This window comes from Labrus mixtus, chromosome 5 (assembly GCF_963584025.1).
Source record: "Labrus mixtus chromosome 5, fLabMix1.1, whole genome shotgun sequence".
NCBI classification, from domain to species: domain Eukaryota; kingdom Metazoa; phylum Chordata; class Actinopteri; order Labriformes; family Labridae; genus Labrus; species Labrus mixtus.
In genome coordinates this window covers 16,978,914-16,994,228 of record NC_083616.1, presented here as the reverse complement: position 1 = coordinate 16,994,228, position 15,315 = coordinate 16,978,914, and the positions used below count along the sequence as shown (strand labels likewise).

Genomic DNA, 15,315 nt, shown 5'->3' with positions numbered 1-15,315 from the left:
TACTGTCCATGTTTATGATCTTATCAATTATTTACTAAATGGAATGCAGATTTTGTTTAATTGTGATATGAATACTTTAATCAGTACCAATTAAAATAGTTTACATTCATATTCCCAGACAAATATAATAACTCTCTTACATAAAAAAAAAAACTAATACAATAAAATTAGTTAAATAAATAATAATGCTCAGGATGCAAAATATGTAAATTATATCTAGATGTTTTAATGAAATACCTTTATTGTTTTTAAATATTTGTGCATGAGTTTGCTACGTGACACAGTGATACAATACAACATTTGGACCTATGCAGTTTAAATTGTAATTCAGTATTTTATACTGATACATTTTTATCTTAGTAAAGTATATGAAGACTTCCATCACTGCTGTCCATTATCAACGCCATTAAACTATGGTGAAACAGAAATCACTGGTGCCCACCAGAGGGCGGTAGAGACCCTCAAATGTAGCTTTACTGCGCATGCGCTATTCTAAAATAACAAGCATGTCACTTCCTGGTCCAGCACAGGTGATTAGAAAACGTTTGGAAACCATAGACTGGAAACCGAAACTGTATAAAGACGTGACGACTGTGATGAGATGGCCTGAAGAGTTACAAAACGTCGTGTTTAGAGGTGAGTTATAATGACATTCTGATTTGTACTATAACTTAATTAGAGACACAGAGGACGGTCATAAAGTCACCGGCTGGTTAGCCACGTTACCTTAACGCTAGCCTCTCTCCATTCATTTTCTCCCTCAGCTCCATTAAAAACCTGGTAAACAACGTCGAGGCAGCAACTTCTGTCACCATATTAAAAAGCTTTTGCAGTCTGAAGTTAGCTAGCTAAGCAAATAAATCCCCAGTGAGCCTGGAGAGCTGACATCTGTAACAGGTTACTACACCAAGTTATTTCTCTCTTCACGTTGATTTAACATTTTATTTGTCAATTTTATTTAATAAAATATTATATATATATATATATATATATTATATATAAATATATATTGAATGAAAAGGAGCAGAAAGAAGATTAATCTTATAATAGCTGCCCCTCCTTTACAAAACATTAATAAATAAACAGAACACTTAATTATATGACAAACATTACTTATTTACCAAAGTGCTAGTTTGTTGCTGAAGTGTAGGTAGCTCATAAAATGGAGAATTATTCCATCTATTCCTTTTGTATTTCTGGTAGATATTCATTTTGCAGTGTTGGCATTTAAAGCTACAGAACTACATCGGACTGTACCCAATTTTTAATTTCTTGCTTGTCGTTTTTTAAGCACCTTTTTGTAACTTTGATTCAGATCATAACATATTACGTGACTATTCTGTTCAGCAGTGGTAGTTATTTGTGGGACTGAGTTATTTCTGATAAAGAACAGATGTAAGATGACTTCACATAGGAACTGAAACGACAACATTTGTAAACAGATACAAGTTTAAACATGCAGACAATTAGGTTAATGCAATATTGATAACATCAATCAATCAATCAATTTTTATTTGTATAGCGTCAACTCATAACAACTGTTATCTCGAGACACTTTACAAAAAGCAGGTCAAATATTTACTCTTTGTCTGTTAACATTACAAAAGAGCAGGTAAAAAGACCTTAGTCATTGTTATGTTACAAAGATCCGGCCTATCCATCATGAGCACTTTAGCAAAGCAGCAAAAGTGGTAAGAAAAAAACTGCCTTATTAAAAGGCAGAAATCTTCGGCCGGATCCCCGTTTAGTGTTCTCAGTTAGTGTTCTTTTTACTCTCTGCGTACACTGCTTTACACAAAGATCAACCATAATTTTAGCCTTCCTTTAGCTGCAAACCGGCCCTGACCAGTGGGGGTACTATGTGTGTTATTAATATTAAATTGAGAAACCAATGAATAAAGTACTTGGAAAAGTAAAAATATGTACCACTTTATAGATACAATGCTGATCTAAAGGTATACTGATAAGGTAAACCATTGTTTAATGGAGGTAATAATGTTCTTCTAGTGACTATAACAAAAGTTATTGTGTCTCGATGAAGCACTTTAACATAACTAATGTAAAAGCAACATGTATGAGTTTCCTTTTGTTGGTTTGACTCGCTAGAGAAAACCAGAGAGTGAGAAGTCATGGCCTGTGCACGAGTGCCACTGGATGAGCAGCAGGTGACCGAGCCCGGCCCTCTGGGAAAAGAACACACACTGCCTGCACTGGTGAGCCATATCTCCTCATTTTGTACATAATTACACTCAAGCAGCAGTGTTGGATACTCTACGGATAACATTTATAGTCCCTGATAAGGACTGGTTCATCAAACACCCATTGTTTTTTCTACCTCAGCACCCGGCCAGAAAGGAGGAGCGCTGTTTTGTGCCTTACAAGTCCCCGCCTGAGGACGGCTCTCCTGCCGAGGTGGAGGAGTTTCTGGAACATGCCAAATTTATCACAGAGGACTTGGAGTGGCTGCTTGGACTGCCTCATGACAAGTTTTGGTGTCAGGTGAGGAATAATTAACATGTAACTAATCTTTCTAAAAAAAATCATTTATTGTGTTTTCTTGGTGCAAAATGTCCTTTTTCCTTCTCTCATTTGCTTCAATCGGTCTCCTCCGCCAGGTTGTGTTTGATGATTCTCTGCAGAAATGCTTAGACTCATACCTGCATCAGGCTCCCCGTGGCCTTGACCTCACCAGCCTGCCCTCCTCCCCGGCGTTGGCCGACATGCAGCGCTCCATCCACAGGGCCGTCTTCTTGACCTTTCTCAGGATGGCAACACATAAAGAGTCAAAGGTCAGAAAATAATCAATACAAAGGGGAATCATCATTGACTTGCCTCTAGAAATAGAAGTTCTAGTTTGATTAGTAAACTGTTATGACAGTGCACACCGTTGCCAAAGCCACTCCCATCTCCAAAGTAACGACAAACTGTTGATCCTGTTGTGTGGCGTGTGTGTGTTTTGTGCTCCTCTTCCACAGGAGAACTTCATCACCCCTACTGTGTTTGGAGAAATTATTTATGAGAACTTCCTGTTTGACATTCCCAAAATTCTGGATCTGTGTGTGCTCTTTGGAAAAGGCAACAGCCAGCTGCTGCATAAGATGATAGGTGAGCTTTGGTTTCTATCATCAGAGAGTCATTTCTCGATGTTACATATGTTATGTTATATGTATGTTATGTTAAGTTTCATATTCTGTTTGTAGGCAAGACTAGTCATTTGTATGTGTTGTAGCCTGTGTTTGACACGTTTCAATCACTTCCTTTTAGAGAACATCTTTACCCAGCAGCCCTCCTACTACAGCGACCTTGATGAGACAGTGCCCACTGTGTTACAGGTTGGATTAAACACCAGCAGCTGTATTATTAACACAGAATACTGACTTGTAAATAACTTTTTAAATGATTCTCCTCTTCTCTTTCCTCCCTGTCACCTTCAGGTGTTCGATACCATCCTTAGTAAATGTGGTCTCCAGTGTGAAGGAGCTGCAGCCATGGAGCCCATGAAACTGAACGCACACAAACAGCCCACTGCTATGACCATGAGCCAGCAGGTCAGAGACACACACACACACACACACACACACACACACACACACACACACACACACACACACACACACACACACACACTAATATCTGTGACTACCACTGCATGTTAGTCTAAAAATCTTATATCAACATAGCAGGGAAGCTTTATTATGGCAACAATCATAATCAAATAGAGATTTGAAATGTTGACTCAGGTTCAGGTTCACAGTACATGCAACTCAATATTTGTATTAATGGACCATAAAGGAAAGAAATATCGGAGAAAACTGTCAGCTTTAACATTTTACTGCTTTGTCATCCAAAGTGAAATCTTTTAACTCTGTCTTTGCCATCCGCTGTAATGGAATCCCTCACATTAGGGCATAACACGGGTAATATCTGAATTTTTGTTTGGCAGTGCAGCACAGGTGTTGTCTGCCTGAATAAATGGGAAAGAGCTACTAGCTGTGAAGAATAGGATGGTTGGATTTATTGCATTTATAGAGCATGAACAACGTTACTGCTCTATGTGATGGATGTTGTAGGTTGTGTAACATATCAGTATTGCATATGTTACTTTATGCTGGTATGCTTTGGATGAGGGGTTTCTTTGCAGAGCACTTATCCTTACATTAGGGCACTTGTGTTTATTTCTAAGATCATTTTTGTCTTCTTTTCTTTCCTAGGAACTTTTAGAAACGGTTCTGTACCTGTGTGACTCCACCACCACCATCCATGCCTTCCTAGACATCTACCCTGCCGCCTGCACCAGCTTTCACGCCCACTGCTTCCTCAGCAGGTAGACAGATGGAGCAAACCTGTAGTATCACAGCCACACCTTCTTCTTTTTTTTCTTTTTTTTTATATCCTCTTGTGACAATTTAGTTTTCTCTACTTGCAGACTGACCTCATTTTATGAGACCGCCGTGCCTGACCTGGAGAAGGCAGTGAGGAAGAGAAACTTTGATGATAAAAGGTGATTGTCTGCTGCATTTATTCCCACGGCCCTTACTGATTACGTTAAAGAACGATGATCCTCAATAATCTCTCAAACCCTCCTTCAGTCTACAGGAGGACCTGTGGAAGAGGTTGTCCCACTCCTGCCGAAAGATGGTGGAGACGGCTCACCTGCTGCTCAATTACACCTGCCTGCAGCCCATCCTTGAGGGGTGAGACTTCAACCTCTCAGCATGCCTCTTTTGCAGTGACATTCCACATGTTCATTCATTAATGGTGATATTTGTTGCCTTGCAGAGGAGAAAACACGCTATCATTTGCCGAGGAGCTCCTACAGCATTTCACATCTTTTTTACCTGAGAAAAGGTAAAACTACTGATCAAGATCAAAGGGTTTGTTATGATTATCGTAATGGTTGTTGAAGTTATTTCCCAGTACATCTGGTGTTTTCTCCTTTTGCGTTCCTCATGCAGTATAATGACGATGTGTCTAAAAGATTGTTTTGCTTCTTTGTTTTCATTCAGGTTCTTGTCGGACTACGACGAGCAGTTTCCCATCGCAGACGATGTCAGCCTCCTGCAGCAGGCCCTCCCTGTCATGTATCCTTTGTCTTCTTATCCCTGATCGATACCAGTTTGATTGATGTTCAAGCAAGTAAAGCCCATCAAGACAGATTTGGAAAATATACTTTGTGCCTTTTAATTTAAAAAATATAAGCTAGATTGATCAATTGTTATAGATGTTATGTATTTGTCGTCTGTTACTTCTCTCTTTGTCCTAAAGCCAGTTTTTTGTATTACTCGTTTCATAGCCTTGACTTGACTTCCTGCCTCACTCAGTGATGAGACCCGGACGTCCTACCTGCTCCAAGGGGTGGAGAGCGCCTGGGACAGCGTGGGCCGACAGAGACCACAGAGCCACATTCATCAAAAATCTGTAGCAGCCCATCAGGGAGCAGCTGGTGCTGCTGCTGCTGCTTCATCATCTTCAGCTGGCTTTCAACCTCAGAAGGTCCCAGAGCCTCGAGGAGGACGGGAGAGTCCGCTGGGAGCCGAGGCCATGTTGGAAGTTCCCCGAAAAGGAAACAATGTGAGTTCTGTGGTAATGAGCTCTATTTAAGATGTGCCTTCAACAGCTCAGTGTCATCCTCATTGGTTACCAGCACTTTGAATTCTCACAGTCAGAAAACATTCTTGATTGACTCAAGATGCAAAAGGGTAGAATGATGCACTTGCAACTGATTGCTTTTTATTATATCCATGTATCTGATTTTTTTATTGAAAAAGTTTTTAAGAGAATTCTTCATAAATTCTCTTTGATTTGACTCTCAGACCAAAACACAAAATATTTAGTTTAGCATATTATGTATGATAAAGAATCAATTCCACATATTTGAAAAGGTCAAACTAGAAATAATTGATTCCAACCTATATCCTGTGGATCTTGTAATCAACTAACTGTTGCCATGGTTACTAAAATGTCCATGAGCCCAACAGAAAAAAGGGAAGCAGCAAACGTCAAATAACTGACCCACGAAAGATGCTTTAGCAAAAACACTTCACATATGTTCAGAGGAATAATAAGAAGTACAATATTTATGATGTTGGTACATTGTATTTATGTTCCTCAGTTTTAGTTGCTCAGAACTAAATATAGCAAATAACTTTGTTTGTGTGGATTTTTCAAAAACAAATGGAAAGGTTTTTTAAATAAATGACATGAGGCATAAAAATCTAAATAATGTCTCAAAGGATTCAAGTTATTCCATTTAGTTGTATTTGTACGACACATTTCATAATGTAAGAGGATACATCTAAACACTATAAAAACGATCATTAAAGAAAACGTATTCATATTTTAATGATATATTATAGGTTCAGAAGCACTTTTAAAATCCAAAACACATTTATAAAAGGACCCTGCACCATCCCACACAGCACCATCTCTTCATGATAGAGTAGAAAAGAATGTCAGCTCAATGGTACACATTTAAAGAAACAGTAGACAGAGTAATTACTTTGACTAAATGTACTTTGTTATTTTTTTGGTCTGTGTCTGTCTGTGTGTGATCAGGGTGCGGGTTGTCCTGTGAGCGAGGCCGAGCTGGAGTCTTTGCTGTCGTGTATCCGGGACCTGCTGCCTGATCTGGGGGAAGGCTTCCTGCTGGCCTGTTTACACGAGTACAACTACAACTCAGAGCTGGTCATCAACAACATCCTGGAGGACCGCTTGGCCCCCAACCTGGACAAACTGGACCGAGCCATGCCAAGGTGACAGCACGTTGTGTGATGACAACATGCTAGTATTTCTTTTCTTTGCTTTCTTTTTGGGGGGGATTCTGCTGCAATCCCCGCAGCAGCAGAATGTTGGGCTCTTTTAGGCAAGCTGGAAAGAATGCAATAATTTTTGTTCCTTAATTTGTGACTATATCAAGTCATCATGTGGCACTTTTTTAAATTCAGAAGAGTTTGACCAACAAGGACTCATTTCTAAACCTGATTTAAATTATTGTTAACTTTAAATGGTGTTCCACTGAAAGGTCACCAAGTAAAACGTCAATGGACCAAAAGAGATTTAATTTAAGTAATGATTGTAAAACCTACATAAACCTAATTTCTTGTGATAGTGTGTTTGACTCCGGTCCTTTCCTGTCATTTCAGGCCGGTGAAAGAGGAGCTTCCGGACGTTTTGAGCGTCAGATCCAACGTGTTTGATGACGACGAGTTTGACATCTTCCGCAGGGACCAGATAGACATGTCCCGCATCTGGAAGGGCAGGAGGTGAGATCATGCAACAAATAACAACCCAAAGCCAAGTAGGATGTTCTGATGCACCTTCTTCTTTCTTAAGCCATCTTGGTCTTTAAGAAATATCTCTAAGGTCAGGTGTAATCCTGCCGTTGCTGCTCTTTCAGGAAAGGAGAGAGTGCTCGAGATATGCTGAATGACAAGCAGCACGTAACCGAGCAGAAAGCACGATACCAAGCCTATGAAACGGTGGTTGATGAGATCGTCATCGCGCCTGGTGAGAATGCAGAAGCCTACGATCTGGACGACTATGATGACGAGTACGACGACACCTACGACATGAACCAAGTGGGAGCCAACGACCTGGATGGAGACAGTTTACTGAACAGGAGGTAAATCACAGAGCAGGACACTAAGAGCTCCGGATACTGAAGTCCTCCAACGTGCATATTTTTAACTTTATGTTTGTGTTTTTCCTGCAGACCTTTCACAGTCCCACAAGTACTCCGAAGAGGAAACAAACAAGAGGAGGAGGAGGAGGAAGAGGAGGAAGAGCCTATACCGGTACTGAGATCTCTCCTAACAGCAGATCCAACATTACTTCATAGATTTTTTTTTTTTTTTTTTTTATCCATTTGAAAGCTCAATGAAAAGGTTTGACCACAAAATATAAACTCAAAGGTTTCTAACCGTTGTTGGAGCAGAATTTTACAGCATTATTGTAACTTAAATGAAGACCATTTGGAGGACACACTGCTGCCAAACGGACAGCAATGCATTAAAAAGTAACATCAAACTACTCTTAGTAAAAGTGATATTTATGTTTAATTCTAACCTGCAGCAGACAATCCTGTTAATAACGAGCATCACAACTCCATGAAATGTGTTTCATGATTTTTTTTTTTAATGTACCAGCTCCACTCAGCTTTCCAAGTGTTAATGTCCAAGAGTGGTGAAGAGTTTAAATTATGTCACATTATATCAAAGATTTAACACACCACATACAAATAAGTTATTTTTTCACACATTCCAGTTAGCTATGTGTAACAATATGTTCATGTCATTTTGTTTGCTTTCATGTTTAATGTCTGGTCATGTGATAACATGAGACTCTTGTTTGATTTTTCAGAACAATGTAAACAGGGACCACTTTGTGCAGGACCCAGCCCTGCTGAGAGAGAGGGCTGAAGCTAGAAGAGCTACCATGCAGCAAAGGAAAGGGTAACGTCCATGCAGTCTCAGTCTGACATTTAGCTTTCCATCCTGTTTTATTGGTCAATGTCTCATTTTGAGGCAACTCTCTTATTTTTACTTTCCATCCTTCCCCCCAGGTATCGACCTGAGCGTCCCGGTAATGTGGTTGGCCAGCCAAAAGGCCAAGGACAAACCCTGGAGACATTCCTGGACCGGCGTAAGAAGGAGGCCAACAAGAGCCGAGGGTCGAATCACAACCGGCGCAGCATGGCGGACCGCAAGAGGAACAAAGGCATGATCCCGTCCTGACCTGTGTGACAGACGGCTGCTCAATCCAAACAGACTGATGGTCGGAAGGAGGGGGCGGCAGGAAGGTGCGAGTTAGTGAAGGGAAAGATGAACTGGGACTTAGTTGTTTATCTTGGTTAAAGGTTGTGAATTTGGTGCCAGTGTTTTGTCCCAATAGCACTTAAGCCACAAGGCCACTGTCTTTCCTCAAGGAAGAAGCAACAGAAGGTTTTCAGTCGGTAACTAGAAGTTGCAGCTGTTTGTTGACTTACTTTGGTCCTGTGTGATCAAAAGTTGCCAGCAGCTTGCCCAGAAGTTTGAACATATTTTACAGTTTGAGCCTAAATGATGTTTAGCTCTTTAGCTCAAATGATTTTCTTTTATTGCAGATTCAAATAATCAAGTCCTGAGTGGGACTGAGGACAAAAACTAAGATCTTTATAGTTGCCAAGTAACAAATCAGTTTATTAACAACATCCAAAGTGATCCACTGAAGTTTCTTTGACATCATCATCATCATATATACACATAGGAATAAATGGAAGAGAAATCCAGCGGTTGTAACAGAGACTGCGGTCGCTTCTCTAGCTGGAAGAACAATTACTGACCTGGAGATCAACTCTGTGTAACGCTCTCTCGACTCACCCTGTCATTGTAGCTTGTGTGAAGGCGGCCTTGCATGTGACGTTCAAGTGCACGCAAGCGATGTCATCCACCATCCACCAGCCTTGTTACAAAAAAAAAAGAAGTCTAAAAGGGTAAATATGACCATCTCATATTGATGATGCTGTTGTGTTTGTGTTTGGAAGCACGTGCTGTAGAGGAGGGGTCGAGCTGTGGGAAGCCTTCCTCCTACATGTAAACACACACACTATTTTCTATGAAGAGAACACATCTATCAGAGCATTTTGTAACAAAAGAAGCACTTGGAGTTGCCTTTTGGAGTTGACAATGCAAAAAAACAAATTAAAAACAATTTGTTTTGACATCTGTCAAGTTTGAGTCTTTACTTTGGAGATGTTTCAGAAGACGACCCACAGTATGCTGTTTGTTTATTAAATAGTCTTCACTTTTTTGTATACAAATCTTTAAATAGAACTTAACAAAAAACATTTTCTTTCTCGAGAGATTGTTTAGAAGTGTCCTACTGTACCACTCTCATTTCAGTTTCATTGCAGGCTGTGTATTAGCAGAATGTCTGATGTGAAAAGTGAAGTCATAGAGGAGGCATGTGGCCATTGTAAGCACAGATGCTAGAAAGTTGCAGACCAAAAAAAATGTATTTTTTGGTTTGATTATGTATAAACCGGTTGTCACACATTGTGACCTTTAAGGATAGTCCGACTAACTGTTTCAGCCTTCATGCTTAGCTATGATAATCAGCTGCTGGTGTAGCTTCATATTTACTGTCCAGACATCTGAGTGGTATTGATCTTCTATTAACAGAAGAATGCCCCCCTCCTAAATGTCTGACATTATTTCTTAGATCTGAAAAAAGTAATGAAATTAAGACGATGCCATTCTTGACAAAAACTATGACTGTGTGTGTTTAGATTCAACATTTCTAGTATGGTTATTATTAGGATTACCTGTGCAGCTGTATGTCAGCAGGGGGCTAAGATGAATGTATGGTGAATGTAAAGACCTATCATTAGGTGGTCTAAAACATAAAAAAAAAAAATAAGAATCACACTCAGTTATGGCCACAGACTCTACAAAACATGAACCAACCTACTGTATCACTTCCAGTTTAAAATGAAATCACAACAGCTTCTTTAACTGTAACATACTGTAACTGATTCAAGTTTAAAGTGTTAATGAAGAAGTTCATGGTTTGGGTTTCTCTCTAGTTCAGTCATAAGGCAGATTTAGGTTAAATGCAAAAACTTTAACCATCTGCTCTGGCGTTAGCTTACTTAACTTCTGGACAACTACACAACCTGTACGACTAACATTTAAAAGCTAAGCGCGTGCTGGACACCAGAGCTTTCAGGTTTAAACTCTCAGTCCACTTTAAAGTTGTTTTTAACATCATTTGGACCTAAAGTGACATTTAAACTTAAAGCCTGTTAATCAGTCATATTTAAAAACCAAAGCTTATAATGGTCATGCAGAAACAACTGATTTCAAATACTTGCTCAGGGTTATCAGTGTTCACCGCTTAAAGCCAAACATATTGTAGCTCTGCTGTTCATACAAAACTCAGAGCTCAAGATTTATACATGAAGAGTCACACTGAGCACTAACACCTTCATGAGTCACATCTTCACTGCTGTAGATCAGCCAGGACAAACACATATATCAACTATTGTACAGTAACATGATCCCAAGAAGAAGTACTGTTCACACACAACAGTACCACTACAGTACTTTAGAGATTTTTCTGTTATACTACTATGCATGTCTGTGAGAGCAGCGGGGTGTCAGACGTCAGAATCAGACCGCTCTACAGTCCAGGACGTCCGACCAGCTGCTGAGGAGTTTGTGTTTATGCTCCAAGGGTCCATCACTGAGGTCAGTTAAAAAAAAAAAAAAAAAGGCTACTGGAGTGACACCGAGGAAGAGAGGAGATCTGAACAGCTGTCGCTGCTGCAAGAGTCCTAAGTGGGCCGATCGTTAACTGTCTTTGCAGACACTGCCTAAAGAGGGCAGAGAAAACAAACAAACATGTTAGGTTAAATAACAAACCTATAAATAGATTCAGGGTTAATCAGATTGACTGAGAAATGAAACTGAGTTGCTGTGGATATTTAACTGTTATTCTGCGACTGATATGTTATGAATATGTTGAATAATTGACAAATAAGTTTCCTGCAGAAACATTTTTACAGATGTACAATATTGCTACTGCTCATGCTCATCCCATATAAATGTCACTTCAGAGCTTAGAGGAGAAAGTGGGGCTGAAGAAGATCTCATTTGGATTCCTGGATCCTTCGATGATATATCTATTTTTTTTTTTTTTTTTAAACTGACTACCTTTGCGCCTGGTGTTATTTCTTTATTCAACAATCTACATAAGCTCAATGTAGTGTAAATGAACATGACGCTGAGACTCACTGAGGATGCTGCGTTTGCACAGAGGACAGGTGTGATGCAGCAGCAGCCAGGGGTCCACACACTCTCTGTGGTACTCATGAAGACACGGCAACACTCGCAGACACTAATGTGAAGAAAACAACACGAGACAAGTTTAAATCGTATCACCGCTGAATCATCTGTTGTTTACAGTTTGTATTTCTCTAAAACTTTTTCCATGATCTCAACATTCAACAAGATGTAGATTAAAAAAACAAAACCAGAAGGACTATTTGATTCCACTCCCCTACCTCACCGTCTTGGATTTCAACAGGGAGATATTAAATACAGGATGTAAACTCGGAGGGGGGTTGTGGGATTGTTGGCTCACCTGGTTGTTGTTGAACGGCTCCAGACACACTGCACAGTTGTCCGTCTCTGCCGGCTGGGTCGGGTCACACCACCGCTTGGGCTGACAATAAGTTTTCGTTTTAAGGGACGACATTCTTTTCAGGACGTCCTGTTTTGGGAGGAGCTGATCAAAAAAAAAAAAAAAAATCAGAACATCACAGAATGTGTTACCTAAATGTGCGATGTGCAATACTTCAAGGACAGAGTTTTTTTTAATATGTAACATTTATAAAGTATGTCATGTGTGTGTGTCCCCCAACACTTTCTAAAGTCATAAAATAAAGGGATATAAAGTGCAGTACATGATCGTATAAGTCCAAAAAATTGGCTGATGTAGAGTCAGAGTTCACCTGCAGGTCATCGTGGAGCTGCTGGTCCTGGTACTGCCATCGAGCCTGGACAATGACTCCAGTGCTGATGATCAGAGCCACCAGCAGGACCGTGTCCCACAGCTGCTGCAGGTATTTCTACCCACACAAGCAGAGAAACATTCTGTGTTATCATGGCTCATTTAAAAACCGTCAGTGACACAGTCTGTAACAAAAAAACACAACTTTTTGTTAACGGAGAGAGAGAGGAAAATAAGCTGCTGATTATGCATCAGATTTTGTGATACACGCAGCTCAGTAGTAGCATTTTGATTCTATATTACCAATGTTATTGCAACTTAAATTTGTGTTATTTGTTTTCATAAACCTTATTTTCTTGGTATTACAATATTAATTAAGAATTACTTTACAGCTAATAAAAAAACGACAGTTATTTTTTTATGTTTGTATCTAAAAGGGAAATCGTGAGAGAATGGATGAAATGAGGAGTCGTTTTTTAGTAAAGTTTAGTCAGCTCACTTTTTCCAAATCTTTTCCATTTATAAAACTTGTACTTTCTCACCTAAACTACCACCGACTCAAGTTTTGCTGCAATAAATACTGAATGAATCCATAAGACAACTACAGGCACAATAATATATTTCATCCAAAGACTGTAAGAACTGCATTGTCCTACATGATTAACAGTGGTGTTGGTGTGTTTGTTCTGCTTCCCCACCTGGACCTGGGAGTTGGTCTCCCCCGTGCATATGACCCCCTGCCACTCCCCGTAGCGACCTCCTCTCGACCGCCCGCAGCTGGACCACAGCGTGAGCGTGGCTCCCTGCCCGAACACACAGCAGCATTCGCGGTCAGCTCAGCCTGTCATCGGTTCACTCACCACTAGAGGGGGCTAATAACTCATGAAACACACTGACAGCTGATAGACTGAGGTGCTCACCAGGTTGTCCTGTAAGATTGTCCTGTAGGTGATTTTTGCTGTCGCTTGAAGACCCCTGTAGAGAGAGAAAACTTTTGTAACTGAAGGTCCTCACACATTACAACCAAATAGAGGCTGTAGACTTTGTAGATAAAAGTACTGGTAGTACAAATATAATATGACATAAAATACAACGAGGATTTCAGGATGTCTGTGTTTTTGCTGTTTTTCACACTGATGAATTACTGACAGTAGATCCACGGTATAAACAATAATAACAAAATGCTTAATAGGAAGATTCTAGACTTTGAGTTATGGCTGTGAATCGCTTAGCAGTGTTCCACACAGCAGTGTTATTAGAACAATACTCGTAAAGCTATTTCTAAAACTATAACTTCCATTTTAACAAAATAAACCAATCTATTTTGTCATCACTGATCAAAGCTGTTCTAAATTGGTTAAGAAACTACACGACCAACAACATAAAATTCATGATTTTCTCATTTCAAGCAGGAAATATCAGATCAGACATTAAGTAGATAAGAATAAGATAAATCATAGTCGGTGTTTGAACAAAGTATAGACACAAACTAAAGACACAGAGAGTGAAACAACTAGTTGATATGTGAGTGTAGATCAGGTGGAGTCATGTAGATTATACTGGCCTAGAATAATCCCCAAATAACTTTGAACAATAGCGTTAAAGTGTGGAAGCATGTGGCATGATTCATTAACTTCTCTAATTTAAAATGTAAAGTCAAATTATTATTTTTTGGTGATATGAGTGGAAATGTGCTTTTGAAAGAGCCTGTTTCCATTTTGGTAGTTTCTGTTAAAAAAAAGAAAAAAAAAAGAAAAGGTGTTCTTTACCTGAGCAGAGCTCCAATCAGCTTTGTGACATTTTCAGAAGTCTGGATCACAATGATGGGCTTAGAAATCACCTGAGACAGATCCATCTACAGAAGAAAGAATCACTCAAGAGCCTGTGCTGACTTATTCGGTTTCAGAACATCATGATAGAAAATTGAGAAGAAAAAGAAAAGGTGTCCAGATTTACCTCACTGACAGTGTTTTGGTTGAGCGCCAGTATGATGAGTGCAGACGCACCAAGGACCAATGCTCTCTTCATCTTGGGCAGAGATAACCCACATATAGGTTAGGGCAAATAGGTATAGGTGCCAGTAACAACTAAATTCAAATACAGATATGTAGTACCATTGAATGACTTACTTTATTAACCATGGCATCAGCAAAGGACTCTTGGTTTCCTGTGGAGGCTTTGTTGTCATCCATCTCCACAGGCACCAGCCCGATCCATGGCTCATGCTCTTTGGTGTCATCCTTTTGTTTTCCTCCTCTCACCTGAGTCTCCTCATCCTTAAACTGACGACAGAAATCAGGCTAAATAGCTAAATCAGGCTGAAGCTGTTTTATGACAACATTTACATCCATCTTGCGTGGTCTCAAATCTCCCTGTTTTCACATTTTGTTAGATTATCAGAGGGTACAGAAAATCCCTCGCCCAGTATTCATCTAATATTAGCCTCAATGTGACACACTCACAAGGACCAGCTCTCCCTCCAGCTCCTCTTGGTCGTCGTCCTGGAGCTCAGTGGTCTTGCTTCCCCCGCTAGACTCCACCACCTCTCCCTCGAGCAGAGCGCTGACACCGGGCCGCTGATCCAGGAAAACCTCCACCACAGCGACCTGCTCCGCGGCGACCATCAACCCGGGACACCGGAGAACCAAGAGTAGAAGTAACGTTACCCAGAGACAGCCCCCGCTTTGAGTTGAAGCCATGGCCCGGAAGACAACAGATGAAAAAAAAAATACAAGCTGTACTGTCAATCGCAAAAATTAATCAACTGTTCCCAGGCATGATAGAAGACCTGCTAGATTCGTCAAAGAATGTAAACAAGAGAGACAA

The 15,315-nt window shown here is 40.1% G+C and overlaps 2 protein-coding genes across 2 annotated transcripts; one reads left to right on the top strand and one right to left on the bottom strand.

Annotated features, from left to right (window-relative positions):
* The first annotated feature begins 486 nt into the window (after positions 1–486).
* On the top strand, positions 487–9,697 carry ascc2 (activating signal cointegrator 1 complex subunit 2). The gene is made up of 19 exons (XM_061038245.1): positions 487–636; positions 2,107–2,213; positions 2,341–2,499; positions 2,616–2,789; positions 2,976–3,105; positions 3,265–3,332; positions 3,435–3,548; positions 4,212–4,324; positions 4,427–4,501; positions 4,590–4,694; positions 4,780–4,848; positions 5,007–5,081; positions 5,322–5,571; positions 6,556–6,752; positions 7,143–7,262; positions 7,397–7,621; positions 7,712–7,793; positions 8,359–8,450; positions 8,561–9,697. The coding sequence occupies exons 2-19, from the start codon at positions 2,130–2,132 to the stop codon at positions 8,730–8,732; spliced, it is 2,304 nt and encodes a 767-aa protein (XP_060894228.1). The 5' UTR covers positions 487–636; positions 2,107–2,129; the 3' UTR covers positions 8,733–9,697.
* Positions 9,698–9,746: 49 nt separating this feature from the next.
* Positions 9,747–15,309, bottom strand: rnf215 (ring finger protein 215). The gene is made up of 10 exons (XM_061038248.1): positions 14,952–15,309; positions 14,619–14,771; positions 14,446–14,517; positions 14,259–14,344; positions 13,410–13,464; positions 13,188–13,292; positions 12,491–12,607; positions 12,121–12,264; positions 11,772–11,874; positions 9,747–11,350 (listed from the first exon to the last, which is right to left on the bottom strand). The coding sequence occupies exons 1-10, from the start codon at positions 15,186–15,188 to the stop codon at positions 11,328–11,330; spliced, it is 1,095 nt and encodes a 364-aa protein (XP_060894231.1). The 5' UTR covers positions 15,189–15,309; the 3' UTR covers positions 9,747–11,327.
* Positions 15,310–15,315: the final 6 nt, after the last annotated feature.

Bases quoted from the DNA above. Each gene is read 5' to 3' on its own strand.
- ascc2 (XM_061038245.1), top strand. From the start codon at position 2,130: ATGGCCTGTGCACGAGTGCCACTGGATGAGCAGCAGGTGACCGAGCCC. The intron at 3,106-3,264 runs GTGAGCTTTGGT...ACTTCCTTTTAG, and splicing joins GCTGCTGCATAAGATGATAG to AGAACATCTTTACCCAGCAG. The intron at 7,794-8,358 runs GTACTGAGATCT...TTGATTTTTCAG, and splicing joins AGGAGGAAGAGCCTATACCG to AACAATGTAAACAGGGACCA.
- rnf215 (XM_061038248.1), bottom strand. From the start codon at position 15,188: ATGGCTTCAACTCAAAGCGGGGGCTGTCTCTGGGTAACGTTACTTCTA. The intron at 14,772-14,951 runs GTGAGTGTGTCA...TTCTGTCGTCAG, and splicing joins TGGAGGGAGAGCTGGTCCTT to TTTAAGGATGAGGAGACTCA. The intron at 12,608-13,187 runs GTGGGGAAGCAG...TTGTGTGGGTAG, and splicing joins AGACCAACTCCCAGGTCCAG to AAATACCTGCAGCAGCTGTG.